Source organism: Entelurus aequoreus, linkage group LG06 (genome assembly GCF_033978785.1).
Source record: "Entelurus aequoreus isolate RoL-2023_Sb linkage group LG06, RoL_Eaeq_v1.1, whole genome shotgun sequence".
NCBI lineage: Eukaryota > Metazoa > Chordata > Actinopteri > Syngnathiformes > Syngnathidae > Entelurus > Entelurus aequoreus.
Window position 1 is genome coordinate 81,565,341 of NC_084736.1, and position 22,133 is coordinate 81,587,473.

Sequence of the window (22,133 nt, forward strand, 5' to 3'; positions counted from 1 at the left end):
GGTGCCAGTATGCTGTTTTTAAAAAATAAAATACTGGAAAGGATAGAAATGTAGTTTGTCTCTTTTATCCGATTATTAATCGATTAATCGAAGTAACAATCGACAGATTAATCGATTATCAAATTAATCGTTAGTTGCTGCCCTAATATATATATATATATATATATATATATATATATATATATATATATATATATATATATATATATATATATATATATATATATATATATACATACACACACACACTGCAAAAAGCCAGTGTTCAAAAACAAAACAAAAATTAGGGGTATTTTATTTGAACTAAGCAAAATTATCTGCCAATAGAACAAGAAAATGTGGCTTGTCAAGACTTTCCAAAAAAAGTAATATTAGCTAACTTCAATGAACCCAAAAACACCTTAAAATAAGTATATTCTCACTAATAACAAGTGCACTTTTCTTGGTAGACCTTTTTGCTCAATATGTTGAAAAATATTCTTAAATGAAGTAAACGCTAGTGCCATTATCTTGACATAATGATATGCGCTCGGCATTACATTTCTTGAAACCAGCAAACTTATACTAAAAACTAGTTTATTGTTCTTAATGGAAAGGCAACAAGGCAAGCGCTTGTTACTCTCGGGGTCTCCTAGCCGCTCAGGCAAATCATATTGTCTAAAAATGCATTTTTCCATGGATAACATGACATCATTGTGCGTGCTCTTTCAGTCAATTAGTGCGCATATATACAGCCCGGCCCCCGGCCAACATTGTAATTTTGAAGAATTTATCTGAATGTGCATGAACTATTTCTGTTCAAAATTGTTAGAAATATTAAATGTTTAAATATTAACTGTCAGTTTACTGTACTGTGCCAACTGTACTACTATATGAGTACCTGTTTTCTATTGTTTCATTGGAAATAAAACAGCAAAGTCCATTTGGCTGTCATCTGTTTTAATTATGAGACACAATTGTGTCAAAATCATGATTTTTTTCATGCTTGAAGTAAGAAATGATGACTTTAAAAAAGTAGTTTTCTACTTGTGAGTGTTGATGACACAGCTTTGCAACAGTTGATATTCTAGTTTCAAGCATGTTTTACTCAATATAGCTCATCAAATCTCAGCAACAAGCTGTAATATCTTACTGACATCATTTAGGAGCAAAACCCTTCAAACAAGTAAAACACTCTAACATCAAATCTGCTTAGTGAGAAGAATTATCTTATCAGACAGAAAATAAGCAAATATCACCCTTATTTGACATATTTCATCTTACTTAGATTTCAGTTTTTGCTGATTAGTCACCTTGCGTATGGAAGCTAAAAAGTACTCATTGTGTTGGAGGGGCTTTAGTGGCCACAGGAACACTTTATTTAAACCCCCCGGCTAATTCTTGTCTAGACAAAGCTAGCTGTTAGTGACTCTGCGGTAAGGATTATTCTAGGCTTGTTCGCCCCACTGATGGGTGAGCAGCCCCTAAAACCTTCACCCTGCACTGGAATAATAGCAGCTGACTGATCAGGAAGGATAACGGCGCCTGCACACGTCCAGCCTGTCGGCCACAATCAGCCTTCCCTGGCGCCCGCCAGCCAAAGGGGACTCGAGTCGAGCTCAAGTCATGAAACAAACACTGAAACCACGACCGCTGTAATAGCTGCAAAAGGTGGACCCACATCATATTATATATTATATCTTTCCTGAAATAACAATGTCATATTAAAGATGACATACAAAACAAAAACAAAACAAACGTTACTTGAAAATACAACATTTTAAAACCATACAGATCCGAACAGAAACCTGAACAGCCTTAAACAAGACAATTGAGGGTTTACAACCTTACTTTTTTGAAGCTGAATATACTGAGGATGAACTGTTGCTTCAAGAAGACGGCACAAAGGAAGGGTGAAATGTTGGAGAGCAGACGGAAGCAGAGAGAGTGAGCTCGGCGTGACTTTGAGGTTATAAATGTTGAACTTGGAGCCAAGCTATTAAGACATAAATTAACGGCTTACCCAAAATAAACCGGAAAAAATGTAAGCACACGTTTGAATTCTGATTATTACTTGCTTGCATAATTGAAATCCACTTTTAAAAAGACCCCACCATTTTGACACAAATGGAATTTAATTGTCAGAATGTCATACTTGCATGCTAGTCATTTATTGGCTCAAAACTTTTGAGTATTATCTAAAGTCCTGTTTTGACCTATTTTCATTGATTAACAATAACAGACGTAGCATTAGCGTGGCTTAGCATAGTTTACCCAGTGTCTCTTTCGCTGTGCATTTTTAACGCTTGCCTGTGACATGTTGTGTCCTAGCAGAGGGAGAGGTTCTTGAGGCACAGTGACACCGGTCCCAGTTCCGTGGGCGATTGGACCCCACCGCACTCCTCCAATTTACCACCCGGTCCCTCCGGCGCCAGCCTTTCCAGACCAAGAGCGTGGAGCGTGCGCACCTTCCAGGACTTCCTCCCCCCGCTGCCGCAGCTCCATAAGAAGTGGTGCAGCTGGAACTCTACCAGCCCTTTCACCAAGCTGGTGGACAGCGTCAGTAATAATAATAATAATCATCATTTTTTGTTCCACCTTTTTCCCACTTCTCAAAATTACACACTTGACTACCATATTTTTCGGGCTATACAGCGCTCTGGTATTTAAACCCGCCCCAACCAAATTTGAGAAGAAAAAAATATTTTTACATATATTAGCTGGACTTGGACTCGGAGAAGGCATTAGACCGTGTCCCTCGGGAAGTCCTGTGGGGAGTGCTCAGAGAGTATGGTGTATCGGACTGTCTGATTGTGGCGGTCCGCTCCCTGTACGATCAGTGTCAGAGCTTGGTCCGCATTGCCGGCAGTAAGTCGGACACGTTTCCAGTGAGGGTTTGACTCCGCCAAGGCTGCCCTTTGTCACCCATTCTGTTCATAACTTTTATGGACAGAATTTCTAGGCGCAGTCAAGGCGTTGAGGGGATCCGGTTTGGTGGCTGCAGGATTAAGTCTCTGCTTTTTGCAGATGATGTGGTCCTGATGGCTTCATCTGGCCAGGATCTTCAGCTCTCACTGGATCAGTTCGCAGCTGAGTGTGAAGCGACTGGGATGAGAATCAGCACCTCCAAGATCGAGTCCATGGTTCTCGCCCGGGAAAGGGTGGAGTGCCATCTCCAGGTTGGGGAGGAGATCTTGCTCTAAGTGGAGGAGTTCAAGTCCCTCGGAGTCTTGTTCACGAGTGAGGGAAGAGTGGATCGTGAGATTGACAGGCGGATCGGTGCGGCGTCTTCAGTAATGCGGACGCTGTATCGATCCATTGTGGTGAAGAAGGAGCTGAGCCGGAAGGCAAAGCTCTCAATTTACCGGTCGATCTACGTTCCCATCCTCACCTATGGTCATGAGCTTTGGGTTATGACCGAAAGGACAAGATCACGGGTACAAAGCGGCTGAAATGAGTTTCCTCCGCCGGGTGGCGGGGCTCTCCCTTAGAGATAGGGTGAGAAGCTCTGCCATCCGGGAGGAACTCAGAGTAAAGCCGCTGCTCCTCCACATTGAGAGGAGCCAGATGAGGTGGTTCGGGCATCTGGTCAGGATGCCACCCGAACGCCTCCCTAGGGAGGTGTTTAGGGCACGTCCGACCGGCAGGAGGCCACGGGGAAGACCCAGGACACGTTGGGAAGACTGTCTCCCAGCTGGCCTGGGAACGCCTCGGGATTCCCCGGGAAGAGCTGGACGAAGTGGCTGGGGAGAGGGAAGTCTGGGCTTCACTGCTTAGGCTGATGACTCCGCGACCCGACCTCGGATAAGTGGAAGAAAATGGATGTATATTAGCTGGTGTATCTAACACAGCAGTAAAACGGCTGATCCAACAAAACAGGAGTCGTGATCATGGACCCACTGGCAGCGGAAGCTAGCTCTCCAATCAGCTAAACATACTCTAACTCCACTGTGACGTTTTGGTGAAATTACAAAACTGAAACAATACAAGAAGATTACGAAGAAAGTTAATAATATTAAAAAAGTCACTCGTAAGCGTGTTAGCATATCCGCTAATGCTAATGGCGCAAGCTTGATTACATTACAATCGCAGGTACAAACATGCATGAAAACACTCCTACAGACATTTCACATGGGATGGTTTAGTAAGTATGAATAGTTGTAGTTATATTGTAAAACTTACAAACATTGCTTGGAGTGATGGATGAAGAATCCTTTCGAGCAGAAACGTGAAAGAAAATACTTCAGGCAGGAAACAGGAAGCACGTTGTCAACCCGCAGCACCGACAATGAGCGTCCAAAAGATGGCGCCATTGCACAAACAATAACAATAACAGTGTCTTTGTCGGCATAATATGAATACTTTTACTAAAATCTGATGTAAAATGGCCAATTGCTGAAGAAAAACGAGTCTCCTTATCATTCCAGGCTCCTCCCTGTTTGGTGGCGGACAACAACAGGAAGTCCTTCTCCGATGTTCACCTGGCGGCCAAAATGGACATCAGCACCATGTCCGACTCTCCTATCAGCAACGCTTCCTATCCACTGGCTCAGGCCGCCCAAAGGCAGCGGCGTCTCAACTCAGCCAGCAACCTGCGCCGCTCCCGCTTCACAGGGCCTTGCTTCGGTCTGTTCTCTGGGACGGCCGACGCGTCAAAGTCCTCTGGACTCAGTCATGGCCAGAGTTCCCAACCGGAGCCCAACTCGTCTGCTTCCTCCATCCAGTGCCCCTTGGAGGGCGGCCAGGCTGCCAAGAGGCACGACTTCCCAGGAGAGGGCGAACACTTGCCTGTGTTTGCCATTTCCGAGGAAGAGGACCGGCAGCCTTTGGTCTTAGCTGAACACCTAACTCAAACCCCTGACACCGCCATCCTGAACGGACTAGTGCGAGAGACATTCGAGGGAAAAAGACCCACTAGCGCTACTTCCAGCCTCAGCCCTCAGAACCAGAGGGCTAGACCGGAGTGGAGGGCATGCAGGAGTCCGGTGTCAGGTGGGGTTTGTCCACTCCCTTCCAACACCACCATGACCGAGTCAAACACCATCAGTAGCTGCCAGCTGCCTCTCAGTCAGCCCGCAGTGTTGTGCATCAACCACATGTGACCAAGAAGGTCCCAAAAAGACTGTGGTGGGCCATTTCATTAAAGCCCCTTTGTTTGATCTCAAAACCTTTGACAAGAATCTACTCGCAAGTTGATTATTACTTTCTGGAATACGCGTTCTGGATGCTGCTTGATATACGCCGAGGTCCATACTGCTGTGGTGTCATGTTTTAAAAATGCTTACAACAAAGAACAGTATTTTGGATTGTACACTAAAATCCCAACTTTTAGGAGCACTTTTTTTAAACTGGGTTTATTGATCAATTTCATATATTTTGGTAAATCGTACTCCAAACACTGCACTACTTTTCAGTTATTCGTTCAATGTGAATATTGTAATATGTGTCAATACCTTTTCCATCACGTGTCGTCTTCTGACCTTTGTTTGTTTTTACAGGACTTCCAAGACTTGTTACCCAGATTTGTTCTGTAAAGTATAAATCATACATGTATCGCTTATGAACTATATATACGTTTCCTGGATTATGAAAGGGAAATCAAAATACTGTAAAGCATATACTAATGTACATTTCTAGTGAAATCTAGTTTCAAGAAAAAGAAATAGCAATCACAATAGTATTTATTAAATGAGTTGACATGGAATAATGTAAAGTTTGAATAAAGGCTGTCATTCTCATGTGTAGTACTTCAAATTTCTTACTTACTTAGACTTAGTTCCTCCCATTCCTGTTGGAACATTGGGCGACGAGTCCCCTCCATTTGTTCGGGTCACTGGCGACCCTTCTTGCTCCATGCCAGCTGACTCCCATCTCTCTCAGGTCTTCCTTGGCTGTTTGTCTCCACGTCTTCTTTGGCCGTCCTCTCTTCCTCTTTCCCCCTTCTGGCACCCAGTCCATTGCCACACTTGCCGGTCTCTCTCTTGGCAGTCGGAGTACGTGTCCAGCCATTCTCCTTCTCATGTCAGAGACTATGTCAGACAATGGTGCTACCCCTGCCCTTCTCATCACCTCTTCATTGGTGATGTGGTCTCTCCATGAGATCCTCGAGATGTATCTGAGGCACCGTCGGTGGAAGACATCCAGCTTGTTAGTAATGCTTGATGTCTTCATCCACGTCTCACAAGCATAGGTCACTGTAGACCACTGACATATAGAGGCGCAGCTTTGTGGACGTACTGAGTACATATTTCAAATATGATGAAATCATCAGCTCCATTTAGTTTCACTGATGAGCTGTGTTCCCATAGGAGTCCTTCATTCTTTCTTAACCTAGGGCTCCTCTGGGTACTGCAAACGTGTTTAATGGCGCTCGCTTGTAATAAAGCAACTTTTTTGTTCAGCAAAGCATCTCGGACGGCTCTTTTGATCCAGCTGCACTGCCGTGTTGCCCTCCTGCCTGGGAGGCGGTGACAAGACCAGAAATACACTTCAGTGGATTGCACCCTTCGGGTTGGGAGAGATGTCTTGACCCAGGTGAAGTAGTTCAAATCTTGGGATTTTGTTCACGATCGAGGGACGGCGACAGCATAAGATCAATAGATGAGTTGGTACAGCAACTGCAGTAATGTAACAAAGGCTGAGCCACAAAGTAAAGCTTTACCGTAATGCCGATCCATTCCTGACCTACTGTTAAAAGCTTTGGGTAGTGGCCGGAAGAGCAAGATCAAACAGCCGAAATAAATGTACTTCTTTGTCTCAGTCATCCGGGAGTAGCTCAGAGCGGCAAGGCTGCTCCATCGCATTGAGAGGAGCCAGTTGAGGTAGCTCGGCAGGAAAGGATGCAACAAAACATCTAGTGAAAGTATGCTGGAGACGTTTGGCAGAGTCTCGTTTGTCGAGTCTTCAACTCAGACCTCCGGCAGAACTTCACTTGCATGTCGGGGGAGTCGGAATGGGCTGAACTTCATGCTTTTGTTACTGAAGAAGCTCATCTAAAATGTAGTCACAAGATTGTCACAAGTTTAGGCCCTTTACCAGGACGAAGTTGGGCGGTGGAAGAAATACCTTGAGGCTCTTCTTTGCTGACATCTTTCTTAAGAGGAAAAGTCTAAAGGACGTGAATACAGACATGTCCACCACTGTGGCTGATGAGGTAGGCCCTGGAGGTGTGAGAGATTCACCATGAAGACCTTCAGCTCTAGATGTTGTGGGACTGTCCCTCTAATATTGCGTGGAAATTAGATACAGCACCTCTGGATTGGCAGACTGGAGTGGCGGTCCTGCTTTTCAAAAAGGGTGGGTTCCAACGACAGGAGATCACACTCCTGAGCCTCCATGGGAAAGGAGGTGCAATGTGATTTGTGTCCTGGTCATGGAACACTGTAACAGCTCTATGCCCGACCGAGAGTACTGGAAGGTTCCAATGATGCCTTGCCAGTTTCTGTTCATTATTGTTTTCAAGAGTATTGAGGGTATTTAGTTTTGGGGCCATCAGATTTTGTCTCTATTTGCAGACACCCCAACTGTGAAGCACCTCCCAACCTCAGGCCACAGTTCTCAACTTTAAAAAGTTGGAAAGTCTTGAAGCGGGGTGTAAGTTTCTCAGGGTCTTCTTTACAAGGAACATGGGCTCGGCAAGTGGACTGGTGCAGTAATGTGTTTGCTGGATCGGACCAGAGTTCTTTCTCCACATCGAGAGGAGCCAATTGAGGTGGCTTCTGAGACGCCTAAGTGGTGAGCTGTTCCAGGCAAATATTCATGGTTACTTTTCATGCTTTTGCCTTTCAAATGATCCATTAAAAATATTTTATTTTTCTATTGAGTGACCATGCATGTTTCTTTTCACTGGTTGAAAAACAAACAAGGAATAAAAGCCGAGACAAGACCGATAGTTCCAGTTTTTAATGCAATTTCAAAAAGGCAAACCGGATCCACATGCATGTCAAAGACCATCTTACTTTTGTTAGTACAGCACATTTATTTTGTGTGCCTTCTAGTCTACATGCATCTAACTGGACCTGATGGCACAGCATAAACCAAGTGCTTGCATAAAGTTGCTGACATCACAGAAGACATGAAGGCACCTCTGAAGCCTACTTCCTAGGGAGGCGCTTACGAGGTAGAATGAACTCTGCTTCCACCCGGTGTTGTTCAGACTTTTACACACAAAGTGAGTAAATGTTTGCGTTAGTATACAACATCCTGTCTCCTGGCAAATGCAAAGTACTACTCCAAAGCCTCTTTAATACCAATTCCTGATTGGAGCGGCTTGGTACTGTTGTTGGCTTAGAGTGCCCGGATCTCCAGTGGGGAATAATTAAAACTCAGTCCTTCTGTCGGGGGATCGACTGGACTTGTGTAGGGGGTCTGAGCTGCTATGGAATGCTAGAATGGTCCTTACACCATGACTAAGGGGGTAAAAAAAACAAAAAACTTTAACACCTAAAGTCATTTAAACCCCTGGGCAGAGGAAAGAAAATGCTCATTCAAAACAGGCTGGACCAGGACTGTTGACTACTGCCACTAAAACTAAAAAACAACAAAAGAATAAATTACAAAATATGACTACCTGCATTCCAGAACACTACATACTCAACTTTTAGAAACAACCTGAATGAAGACAAATGTGACAAACATTTCAAATAGTCCATGCAGGATTCACTAAGACTGTTTAACAGTTTCTTCATATGCACCAGCAGTTCTACACACCAATTAAAGTGACCAAAAGGACAAAACAAACACTGACTTTCTTTTTTATCGCATAAAGCCTTTTGTATCTATCATCCACAACTTAAAAACAACAAATGAGGGCTTGGGCTACTTTTTTTAAAGAAAGAAATGACATCGAAATGTGTGCACAAGTGCCCTTTATCTTTTTTTAATACGACACTTTTACAGTAGCATTGTTTACCTGAGAAACCAGAGAACACCTAAACTAACAACCTATCGGCTGCCCCCCTATAAAGGGAATTGAAAAGACATATTTGCTAAATAATCACATCTTGCATGGTAAGCAAAGTGGCAAAGTTAACTACAACTGCTAAGTATAGCAGTGTTTCCCACTCATCTATTTGCATTTGTTTTATTTTCTATACAGTCACAAATAAGTAAGTAACCAGATTTTTTCATTATTGTGAAACAATTATTTTTGCTTGTATTCCGACACGTGACTTCTTGCCAAAGTGAAAACCAGTGGTGGTCAACCAAGCCAAGATGGCTGTTGTACAGCAAACTATCTGAGTACAAAGAGGCAATATAACAACTATGCAATATAAAAATAGATCCCTATACTTTATCAAAATAAGATTTTTCGAGTGATATCAAGGATTCGATCGCATTCTCAGGCAAAACGATTGTTCTCCAGACACCAATCTACAGGACAAAACAGATGGAAACTTGGAAAAGCGTGGAGGTCTACAACTTCTTTGTGTGTGGCTGGGTCAAGGAAATTGGCATCGAGATTATCTTAGATAAATATGCATCGTTTTTGCTCAGGTAAGTTCACATTTCGTGATTTTACTTTGCATCTACAGCAATGGTTGTTGCTGTTGCAGGCGCCGTTTATGAGTAGTGTAATTTCCCCGTCTTTATCAAAATATAACTACAGATGTCAACATTGTGTATGTGCTAAAAGCCTAATTTTTGATTGCTGCCTTTGGTAAAAGCTTAACTCGTTTAGGTTTTTGCTGACATTTGCTTTTTTTTTATGGAGACTTGCCAAATTGGTGCTTTTCGAAACACTCGTAGCAAATACAAATAATATCAAGATAATACTTAAATGGGAAATAACAAACATTAACAGTATATCTATCAAACCTTTAACGGAGTGATCACTGCAAACTCACACATTGTTTGACTTTGCTCCCTTAGACTAGAGCAGACCTGGGCCCGTTAAGCTTTTCAATCTGGCCTGCCGGACATTCCCAAATAATTTTTTTTAGATATAATGATGTGCAATGATGTTTTCTAATGACCGTAAGTCTTGAATAGTACAAAGTATTTCAATGGTTGGAATCTGCGCTTTTGCAAGATATACTAGTCACTATGGTAATCTAATTAGTTACTATGGTAATCTAATTAGTTACAATGGTAATCTAAATCACTGCAGCTGTGTCAGGGACAGACGCGTAAGGAGATTTTTACAACAAAGTTCTAAAGATTAGTCATATATCAGATGTATCAGATTGTAGGTGGGGTTTGTTTTTACCCAGTGCATTCATATTTCGCTTTGTTTGTTGCATTTTTGTTGCCTTTCGCTTGATTGTAAAATATGTCAATGGAGAGGGGGTGTGATGCTCATATGTTGTCAATATTCAGTGTTTTATCCTTCATAGTTAATATTGTAAATTCCACATTCTTTATTTTCACGTACATTCTGGGTGTCTCATTCAGTAAAAAAATGTAAAACTCTTTTTTTAAGGTGGTCTGTGATAATGTTTTTAGCATTCAGACATTATTGTGAGGTTTTGTATTAGTGTTCCTAAAAATAGATATACCGGCCCCCCAGACACATTCTTTTCTCTAAATTTGGCCCCCCGAGGCAAAATAATTGCCCAGGCCTGGACTAGAGTGTGAGCTGCATGCTTTTCTCGTCGTCTCATAAAATCTTGCGCTCTTCCGCCCTTTTTGATTACCTCTTGAGAAACGTTTATCCTTTCCGCGATTTGAACGGTTCGTACAGCCAAAAACAACACAGGCATAGGGCTTTTTTTTTTTTCTTCCAGAAAGGCTAAATGGTGCCGAGTACCCATTGAAAACCGAGCAAGATTGACCACCACGTGTATTGACTGGGCGGGATGAGACGTGTTTTGTACTAAAACAGATTCACGGACAAAATATTAGTTCGAGGGTATTTTTTAGTGGAAAATAACTATTTTAATATAATTAAAAACATACATTTTTGTATCTTCCCAACTGTGCTTCAACCAAGATTCGATCCTGGTACAAAGGTCTTTTAAGAGGAGCACCAACATTGTGTGCCACAGGAGTCACTGTGATATAAAATGGGAACTGGCGGAATCGCCAATGTCAGAACTCCAAGAGTTCAGGAATACTTTTGCGGTAAACTTTCACACGTATTTATAACTTGACATTAAAAATGCACTTTTTCCACGCAGAACAGTGCGTGTGCCAGGTTTAGGGAGTGGTTAACGCTGCCTCTTAACACAACTCATACGCACCCAGTCTGCCTATTTTATTGTTATATTCAGCAAGTATTGAGACAAGGTTTTTCATTACGCCCATTGGGTTGAGTTTTTCCTTGCCCTGATGTGGAATCTGAGCCGAGGATGTCGTCGTAGCTTGTGTAGCCCTTTGAGACACTTGTGATTAAGGGCTATATAAATAAACTTTGATTGAAACTTTGAGACTAATCTAGATATTTGGGGTGCAATGTAAATGGAGTCATATTCAGATTTTTTCGCGAGTGCATTTTCCATTTTGGCACAGAATTCCCACATATTACAAGGGAAAGAAAGGAAGTGTTTCTTGCATTGTGCTTACAGGTCACCTCCACAAGTGCATTACCTCAACTGTGAAAAGGTGAGCCATGGAAGTGTGCAGCTCAGCCTCTGACAAGCGGAAGTCATATTTAGCGACAGTGCTAATTTGCTAATTTCACATCACCCAGCTTTTATTTAAACAGATTGCAGTCTTGTGGGATTTCTTATTGATTGTACTTGTTGATGTGTTCAGCAAAGGAAATGGATGTGATTATTATCATTATTTGATCACAACAATTTTGCCTTTGCTCTAAAGCATTAAATCTGGATATTTATGCAGAGTAAAAAGTACAACAGAGGCACATCTCACTGATGCCTCCACAAAACAGTTATGGTAAGTTTGTATCTTGCCCGAAACGCATCTAACGAGTATCAATATTTATTAACTATTCTTTAACATGCTAATAATTTGCATACAACTAAAATATGCACGAAGGAGTCCCTAAAATATCGCACTAAGTTACATCCCAAACTATTCATTACGCAGTCTGCCTAGATCAAAACAGCAAAGTAAAGTTTTACAAAAATATATATGAAAAGTTGGCGAGAATGTTTTTGTTTGCGCTATAAAGTGCATACTAGCACTACTTGATTCAGCCCAATGCCGTGTAAGAGTTCACTATTGGTTTCGTGTTTGTGTACATAATAATAGGGGACTATTAGTCACCACAAGCAGGTGAGATTGGGTCTCCATTGTGTTGCCAGCCCAGCAGACGCTTTTGTTGGCTCAGCTCTTGAAACGGGTCTGCTCACATATGTGGTTGAATTTCCTGAAAACAAGACGTATCAGAAATAAGTACACACCCTCTGATGGATCATGTTTAGCCAGGACAGATGAACCCACAGGCAGGGGACTTGTCCTGGCTTGTCCACATGACAAAGACACATTGCGACAATGGCTCCATCTAGCGGTAAAATACATTAATAGCATGTAGTAAACCAGTTGTTGACATCGAAATCATTAATCCTTAACTGAATTACACTTCTGCATTTTGATTAATCGTGATTAATTGCAGTAAATTACTTGCTTGCATAATTCATAGTAACTTTTGTCATATTTTGTCACTTTAATGCACTTTTTTTTGCTCAAACAGTTGAATTTAAAGTTCTGTCAGGATGTATTTTGAAGTGAAATATGACCTCTTAAGGCCCAAGCTGTTTGTTTACATGCTTTTTTTAAAATTTCTCTTTGCTATTTGGGCTTATTGGACCCTAATTAGAATAAAAACTAAGAATCATCTTTTGATATGATGTACTTAAGTCCATAAGTAACAAACGTGTACTTCATGTTTTATTGACATGCTAATTCTTATTTTTACACTTTTTTCCCCCCAAATTCCATTGTATGTTATACTCTCCTGACACCACCAGATGGCAGTATAAGTGTCCACATAAGCGGCCATAAGACCCCAATTCAGTAGTGTACACAATTTTGGAAAAAAGAGCTAAAAGGTGCTGTCCACGCATGTGGCCACTAAGCCTTTAAGCAGTGGTTCTTAACCTTGTTGGAGGTACCGAACCCCACCAGTTTCATATGCGCATTCACCGAACCCTTCTTTGGAGAAAAACATGATTTTTTTCTTAATTTAATCTTAATTTATAAATATGAATCATGAAATGATGTTATTATATTAAAGAAATACTAATCAATATATTTTTTTACAAACAGAAAGTTAAAGGAATGTACACATGATCCCATGTTTACATCTCATTGTGCAACATGTGAATGTTTTAGTGGGAACTAAATGCGATATCTGAAAGGGGTACAAATTATTTCCAAAGCAGGACCTCCACCCAGACATACAATACTAGTACACAGCTCATGAAAAACAATATTTTTTGTTATTGTCATTGTAAGTGGGCCAAAACACTTATATTAGAAAATATGGAAATGACTGCTGTCATTTGATTATGATAATAAAACATTTAACTTGTTATTTAGTCAGGTTTGGGACAGGTGTGGCCTTAGTGTGCACGTCTGACGTCGCTCACATGCATGTGCTCCACTGAATGCTCAAGAAGTTTTTGCGTTTGCTCACGCAAATGGAAAATTAGAGGGAACATTGTTTGGGGGTTTCCATAATACGCCGATAGGGAGAAGTTTTTATTTACACGATGAGTCGGGTGTGTCTTGACCTCCGCGGCGGAGGCTCCGCCGAACCCCTGAGGCCGACTCACCGAACCCAGGTTAAGAACCAGTGCTTTAGAGGTTCATCTTTGCACCGAGGTATGCATTGATCTGATCACCATACAACAAACTGAACAGCCTTTCAGGTAACCATCCATGGTTAAGGTAAAGGAGCATAACAAATGATCGATTTATCTGCAGTTATACAGTCATGGCCAAAAATATGGGCACCCCTGCATTTCTTGAAGTGGATCGAGGTTCTTTATCCACAATTCAAACAATCCTTTGTTGCAGTCTTTCATCAATTTTTCTCTTCCGTCCATGTCCAGGGAGGTTAGCTACAGTGCCAGGGGCTTTAAACTTCTTGATGACACAGTAACATTTAAATCTCTTGAGATGGACTTGTAGCCTTGAGATTGTCCATGCTTTTCCACAATCTTGGCTTCTCAAATCTTCAGAGTTATTTGCACTTCCTTCTTGTCTCCATGCTCAGTGTGGTACGCACGACACAAAGGTCGAGTAAACTTTTCTACATTTTAACAGGCTGCAAGTGTGATTTCTATATTGCCAGCACCTGTTACTTGCTACAGGTGAGTTAAATTACAAAATAAAAGAGCATCAAATGCTTAGAATACAACTATTTCTTAAACTTTTGAAAAGATGCCAATAATTTTGTCCAGTCCATTTTTGGAGTGTAAAATAATGTCAGATTTGGCTTTTTGTGGGTTTTTTTTGTGTTCCAATGCAAACAAAAGAAATAAACATGTAAATACCAAAGTATTTGTAATTTCAACAATTTTCTGGGAGAAGTGGTGCATTATCTGACAGAAATGCAGGGGTGCCAATATTTTTGGCCATGACTGTACATAATGAATGCGACAATTGTTAATCGCATTTGTGCTGCTCACTTTGACAGCCCTACTTTTAATAATAATAATAATAATAATAGTAATAATTAGAGATGTCCGATAATATCGACTGCCGATATTATCGGCCGATAAATGCTTTAAAATGTAATATCGGAAATGATCAGTATCAGTTTAAAATGCCGCTGTACGGAATAGTACACGGACATAGGGAGAAGTACAGAGCGCCAATAAACCTTAAAGGCACTGCCTTTGCGTGCCGGCCCAGTCACATAATATCTATGGCTTTTCACACACCCAAGTGAATGCAAAGCATACTTGGTCAACAGCCATACAGGTCACACTGAGGGTGACTGTATAAAAAACTTTAACACTGTTACAAATATGCGCCACACTGTGAACCCACCTCAAACAAGAATGACAAACACATTTCGGGAGAACATCCGCACCGTAACACAACAGAACAATTACCCAGAACCCCTTGCAGCACTAACTCTTCCGAGACGCTACAATATACACCCCTCGCTACTCCCTACCCCCCACCTCAACCCCGCCCACCTCAACCTCCTCATGCTCTCTCAGGGAAAGCATGTCCCAAATTCCAAGCTGCTGTTTTGAGGCATGTTAAAAAAAAGAATGCACTTTGTGACTTCAATAATAAATATGGCAGTGCCATGTTGGCATTTTTTTTCCATAACTTGAGTTGATTTATTTTGGAAAACCTTGTTACATTGTTTAATGCATCCAGCGGGGCATCACAACAAAATTAGGCATAATAATGCGTTAATTCCACCACTGTATATATCGGTATCGCTTGATATCGGAATCGGTAATTAAGAGTTGGACAATATCGGAATATCGGCAAAAAAGCCATTATCGGACATCTCTAATAATAATAATAGATTTTATTTGTAAAAGCACTTTACATTGAGCAAACAACCTCAAAGTGCTACAGTGCATTAAAAAAAAACAAAAAAACTAGAACAGTCTAATAGTTAGAACTAGCACACATATATCTAAAAAAATAGCTTTTTTAAAAAGAAGGGTTTTTAAGCCTTTTTTAAAAGTAATGAATTAATACCTTTATTCATGTCATCCCAAGTAAAAATTGCATTCTTTTATCCCATTTTGTTTGCAGTTTTGATGAGAGGAAGATGACAAAACATTAAAATAGTTTATATAGCTCTACTTAACTCTATGTTTTCCTATATTTTATATTAATATTGCACAAGAAAAAAAAAATTCAGTCAAATTATAAAGCTTTTTTTCTTCTTAGTCACATTGCATTTGTGGCATTAACCATCTTGAAAATGTTTTGCTTTGCCCTTAAAAAATGTATTTGCTGCAGATCTGGAGGCTAACTCTCCTGAAGGAATCAATAAAGTACTATCTATCTATCTATCTATCTAAACAAAAATATATGCATCCATTTAATAAATGCAGAAAGGTGACGTCAAATTGTATATGAAAGACTTACGTTGCATGGTGGGCCTTCACCTGTGTACGACAGTTGCGTCCCCAGTAGCAGTCGGGACGAGACAATACTGCAGCTAGGAGGGGAACCAGATATATTATATTATATATTAGCACCTGTGGAATTCAAATTTTAGTAGTAAAGACAAAAGTATAATCACATTGTCAAGGTAACAAAGTAGTGTAGGCGGAAAACATCTTTACAAACACATAAAAGGGCTGTGAGTTGAGTTGTATACAGTTAGAGTTCCAAGCTGTACACTGACTACTCTCCATCTAATCAGTTTGAGATTAAAACTAAGCTTAATATTGTATATTAACCACCATTGTCAATGGCAGGCCTTCCGCATCTGCTAGTATCTTTTAATATTGAAATGATGTCAGTTCATATCTTCTATCTAATTTTTATGTGACCTGTCTAAACAGAGACCGCACTACAACAAGTACTTTGGCCCATCTGACCTGGTAGATCGGACGCAGGGATATTCTGTCTGTACTTGTAGGCCAGCTCCTTGAAGACCATCAGGCCACAACACACACACAGGACGGAATTGGCAGAGATACGACGATCTGAGAAGACGGGACAACACACAATGTGGTGACTTTACTTAACATAAAAATAATGTTTCAAGGGCTCACCTGAAAGGCAATACTTCCCCTGTTCTATGTCATGAACAGCCTCCTTGAGCAGATCCATCCAGGTCTTCCCTCTGGAAGACAAGTAGTTCTGGTGGAAGGATACAAACAAAGCAGATGCAGATTTTATCCCAGCATTATTCTACAACATCAGTCCTGAAAGAGCCTGTAAGTACTGACTATAAGGGGGATCCCTTCCTCCTGCTCCTCCTCCGATTTGCATCAAAAAGTGCATATACAATGTCAATCAATAAATGACAGGGCGCTTTATATGCAACATAACCTCTAAAAAAATCCTAGCCACATCCTGCTCAGTCCCTGACTAGAATATAATGGCATATTTCACAGGAAAAACTCATTGTTCCCGTTAGTGCACATACATTTTTTGTCAGGCTGATTAACAGTCCTATGAGATCCAAATCGGGTCGGTAAAATTTTAGAAAGAGTGCAAATGTACGTGTTAACTGTGTTGAATTGGGACCCTGGAGGTCGACTGCTGCTATGAAGCGCTGCCAGCCGTCCATCACCCCGAAGGGGAATCAAATGGTGGTGAAGGCCTGGGGTGGGGGAGGGTGTGTGTGTGTGTTTATGCCCATTGTCGTGGGTGTGTTGATGTAGTGTCCATAGGCGTGGGGCCGTTCTGCATGCAAGCAAAAGTTTGACTCCAGGAGGAGGAGAGAGGGAGGTCAAAAGTGTCCATCATTGAGGAGTCCTTGGGGGGGATGCTGTCAGAACAGCCTGCTCCTATTGTTGCAGCGTCAAGGCCATTCGAGGGAGTCAAATCGTAGATTAGGATTTTTGTTTTTCCGCGAGCAGACATTTTGAATTTGTTATTTTGCACTAAAACATGTTTTTTGGTAACGATTTATTTCCCATGAATTTGTTTAAGTACAAAACATGCAGGAAATTAAATTAAAATGTTATTAAAAAATTATATAAATCATTCAGCATGAATAGACAATTTAGTGAATTTTTTTTTTGGAATGAGGGAATGTAGGGGGCCTCAAATTTTAATTTTGCTTAGGGCCCCCTATTTAGCCAGAGGCGGCCCTGCAGACCAGGGGCCTCATGTAACAAGCTTGCTTATGCACAAGGCATAGATGTATCAAGATTGCGCTGCTTCACGGCAACTTAATGGTACGTACAATTCTACAGGCTGTGGATACTTTGGCGACATTCAGAGGTGGTTGTTTGCATTTTTCCACTACATTTGATTTCAACAATGTCAAAAAGATTGAGGCAAGAACACAATATTAACTTTTTCGCCAATGCGGCATGGCGTAGTGGGTAGAACTGCCGTGTCAGAAACCTGAGGGTTGCAGGTTCGCTCCCCGCCTCTTGCCATCCAAAGGACACTTTAATACATCTGAATTCTTACTGAGTTAGGTACTTTTCTGGATTTCAAAGTACATCTATTTTTAGTAGGAACGCCATGCAACTCTAGTTACATGAAGCCCCAGGTACTCATTAGGTGTTACAAAGAGCTGGCCGGTGTTGGAACAACAAGCTAATTTCACAGAATCCCAAATGAGTATATGGGAAACAGTCTTGTGATTAAGAACAAGGAAATTTAAAACTGTTAATACAAATAAACGTTACCTTGAGGATCTCTGATTCGTAGTTATTGTTGTTCAGCACACCGTCCAGACATTTGTCAGTCAGGTTAAGCTCTGCAAGAAAATAAGCGGGCATTACTTCTGAACCGTCAAACGGCATGTTGCCGATTGTTACATTGATATATTGTCAACAACATACATACCACTGAATCGAGCCAGGCAGCCTTGACAGCCAATCCTCGGACATCCCCAATAAATGTGACAGAAAGAACGCTGGCACTGCATACCTGTCAAAATACAACATCATGCGGCGGTGGCTATGCAGCACAGCAAATTCACAATACTATACTCAAATGATATTACTACACATACACAGTGGCTATAAACAGTAAAACGCCCAGTAAAATCAAGTTCAAATTCATGCAAAATAGTCTGTACAATTCTTCTGATGAATAAAGTACGGCAGTCTATCCTCGCTGCACCCGGCTGGAAGGCGGACAGACACACTAACTTTTAATATTCACATCTAGGTGCTGGAGCACATCAAATCAAATCAAATCAACTTTATTTATAAAGCACATTTAAAATGTACCACAGGGGTAGCCAAAGTGCTGTACAATGGGCAGGTTAAAAGATAATACGAGAACCGAGCAAACACAACACAACACAAACAGAACACGATAAAAAATAAATAAATAAAATATAAAAACATAAAAACAGGTTCACAGCAGGTGTATTATGGGGCGCCATTGCAGGATGGATATCACTCAGTGTTAAAAGCCATGGAATAAAAGTATGTTTTTAAGAGAGATTTAAAAACAGGAAGAGAGGAGGCTTGTCTATCACTAAGAGGTAGGTCGTTCCAGAGCTTGGGAGCAGCAGCGGCGAAAGCTCTGTCACCTCTAAGCTTCAGCCTTGTGTCCGGGACCGTCAGTAGCAGCTGATCGGCTGATCTTAGGGATCGGGTGGGGCAGTAAGGCTGAAGGAGGTCGGAAAGATATGTTGGCGCGAGGTTGTTTAGACATTTAAAAACAAATAAAAGGAGTTTAAAATTGATTCGGTAACGCACAGGGAGCCAGTGAAGGGACGCTAATATAGGGGTGATGTGCTCACGTCTGCGGGTCTGTGTTAGCAGACGAGCAACAGAGTTCTGCACGAGCTGCAGGCGGGCGAGGGAGGCCCGGCTAATGCCTACATACAGGGCATTGCAGTAGTCTAAACGAGTCGAGATAAAGGTGTGGATTAATTTCTCGAGATCATGTCCTGATAGAAGCGGTTTCACTTTCGCTATTTGGCGTAATTGATAAAAGCTTTTTTGTACGACGCTGCTGATTTGTTTTTCGAATTTAAAATCTGAGTCGAACTTTACCCCCAGGTTTGTGACGCAGTCGCTGAGATACGGGGTCAGAGTGCCGAGGTCAACGTTGGGGGATGGGGAGCGACTTGGACCGAACAATATAACTTCTGTTTTGTCTTCATTTAGGCTCAGGAAGTTAGCTGAAAGCCAGGCTTTGATGTCGTGCAGGCAGTCAATAAGACGTTGAACCGTGTTATTTTGTGCCATGGGAAAATAAATCTGGCAATCATCGGCATAAAAATGAAATGCAATATCGTACTTCCTAAAAATAGAACCAAGGGGGAGAAGGTAAAGCGCAAATAAGATTGGGACAAGGATTGAGCCCTGGGGAACCCCATGTGGTAAAGGAGCTGTGGAAGACATAAAACTGTCTATTTTTACACAAAAACTCCTGTCGGTTAGGTACGACCGGAACCGGCGCCCTTAATGCCCACACAGTTCTCAAGACGAGAACATACACATCCATCAGAGTCGTGTATGGAGAGAGTATGACCAACCCGTTTTCAGGCAATCTCAATGATTGGTCAAAAGGCACTCACATGACTCTAGGTCGTCCCACATGGAGTGCCATAAGTCTTAAGACTTGTGGCACTCGAACCCGGGTGTGATTTTTGAACATTTTACCGACTTTTCTCACTTTTCTCCCTGCCTTCCCGTGGGACTTTGCTGGGCGCGTTTTGGACACTTTGGGCATCCCGGCCAGCGGCGGGACTTGTGGGACTCGAACCTGGGTAGGTATTTTGAAAATTTTTGGGATTTTTGCCGACTTTTACAACTTTTATCCCCCCTCCCTGTGGGACTCGGCTGGGTGTGTTATGGACATACCGGTACTTGCGCGGCCATACATAAGATTTTATGTTAGAGTGTTTTACTTGTTTTAAGGGTTTTGGTCCTAAATGATCTCAGTAAGATATTACAGCTTGTTGCTGAGATTTGATGACCTATATTGAGTAAAACATGCTTGAAACTAGAATATCAACTGTTGCAAAACTGTGTCATCAACACTCACAAGTATAAAACTACTTTTTTAAAGTAATCATTTCTTATTTCAAGCATGTAAAAAAAATCATGACTTTGACACAATTGTGTCTCATATTAAAACAGATGACAGCCAAATGGACTTTGCAGTTTTATTTTCAATGAAACAATACGTACTCATATAGTAGTACAGCTGTTATTAGTGTGAATATACTTATTTTAAGGTATTTTTGGGTTCATTGAGGCTAGCTAATTTGACATGTTTTGGAAAGTCTTGACAAGCCAAATTTTCTTGTTCTATTGGCAGATAATTTTGCTTAGTTCAAATAAAATACCCCTAATTTTTGTATTTTTTGTTTTTGAACACTGACTTTTTGCTGTGTGACCACTTTTTTATATTTTAGGGGAAGCTGAGCTTCCTTTGCATTCTTAGAGCAATTGCCACTGTTTGAGACTGTACTCATGTTTAGAGACTCTGTACTTGTGTCGCTTGATGTCTGCGATGAACAGCGAGACCTAAAGCAGGCCTGACGTCACAAAAAGCTCCACTGGGTATACCTCGGATATATTTAAGTACATCCACATCGCAGACATGCTGCTCCCGCTCCAGACAACCGTGCACGTCTTGGTTACGTCATCACATCATCCTGTTTTGGCAGTACTGTTTCGATAATCAGTCTTTTTTCGGTGCATCACTTGTCAATAGTGGGCAAATAATAGGCACTATTTATATCCATCGGTACATAAAATTACTTAGATTAGTTTTCATGTAAAGGTGTGGCGGCTTTTATTTTGCTGTGGCAGGCCGCAACCATCAATTACATGGAGGGGAAACCCTTGCTTTTTGAAATGAAGTTGACACACTCACATTGCTGCTGACTGACCAGCTCGGCCCGTCTGTCAGGCATCGGCTGCAAACAGCAGGTGCAGATAAGATGGCAGCCTTGAGGAGGGCAGCGGTACTCCTGAGAATCTGCAATAGATAGATAGGTCTTTATTGTCATTGCACAAGTACAACGAAACTTTGTTTTCAGCACAAACCCGTTCAAGATTAGACAAACAAACAGTGTACAGGGTTACAGAACAGGAACGCTGATGGGTCGCCACAAGGCGCCCCGTAAAAGATGGGGAAAAAGGTAAAACGCTGGGGAAGGATGAGTAAAAAAAATACAATCTAGACTGGGCTCCTAAGGGGGCCTAGTCTGGAGTGGGAAAAAACCTCCATAGCAAAGCACACATACATATTACAACGTACATCTCGAGATATCTAGCAACAGAGGGGAGGGAGTGCGGGGTCATGGTGGTAGGCCGCAGCTCTCAGGCGCTGACCATCCTTTCATCACCACTATGGGATTTGCGCCGAGGGCATTGGGGTGTGTATGTGTGGTGTATATATTTTTGGATGCATGTGTGTGTGTAAGCCTGCAGTGTGTCTCTGTTCCGCGGCCTTGATCTTGTGCAGTCGCTAGTCCAAAGTCAACAACAACAACAGGTGTGTGTCCATGAGAGACAAGAAGGGAGTTTGTTGTGTCTTTGCTGCACTGTCCTTCGGGAGAGTCTCGAAGCCAGGGAAACAATCCAAGTTAGAATGTTTTGTATGCGAGTGAAAATAAAATGTGCTTTTCACTCTAAATTGTCTATGACTGGTCCTCAAATTCA

General features: G+C 41.5%; 2 protein-coding genes across 3 annotated transcripts in view; one reads left to right on the plus strand and one right to left on the minus strand.

Moving 5' to 3' along the window:
* Positions 1 to 5,717, plus strand: part of si:dkey-112e17.1 (uncharacterized) — a 73,800-nt gene extending 68,083 nt beyond the window's left edge. Inside the window, exons 6-7 of one of the 2 annotated variants that reach the window (XM_062051636.1) lie at positions 2,311 to 2,538; positions 4,407 to 5,717. In XM_062051636.1, the coding sequence (XP_061907620.1) occupies positions 2,311 to 2,538; positions 4,407 to 5,081 (903 nt within the window). In that variant the 3' untranslated portion in view covers positions 5,082 to 5,717. The remainder of the gene's footprint in view (positions 1 to 2,310; positions 2,539 to 4,406) is intronic. The other variant, XM_062051637.1, reaches the window with a different exon arrangement.
* Positions 5,718 to 7,866: 2,149 nt separating this feature from the next.
* chfr (checkpoint with forkhead and ring finger domains, E3 ubiquitin protein ligase) overlaps positions 7,867 to 22,133 on the minus strand; it is a 33,903-nt gene continuing 19,636 nt past the window's right edge. The window contains exons 12-18 of the mRNA XM_062051653.1: positions 21,343 to 21,447; positions 18,343 to 18,426; positions 18,183 to 18,253; positions 16,587 to 16,674; positions 16,410 to 16,517; positions 15,952 to 16,024; positions 7,867 to 12,250 (exon numbers count right to left, since the gene is read on the minus strand). Coding sequence (XP_061907637.1) covers positions 12,208 to 12,250; positions 15,952 to 16,024; positions 16,410 to 16,517; positions 16,587 to 16,674; positions 18,183 to 18,253; positions 18,343 to 18,426; positions 21,343 to 21,447 — 572 coding nt within the window. The 3' untranslated portion in view covers positions 7,867 to 12,207. The remainder of the gene's footprint in view (positions 12,251 to 15,951; positions 16,025 to 16,409; positions 16,518 to 16,586; positions 16,675 to 18,182; positions 18,254 to 18,342; positions 18,427 to 21,342; positions 21,448 to 22,133) is intronic.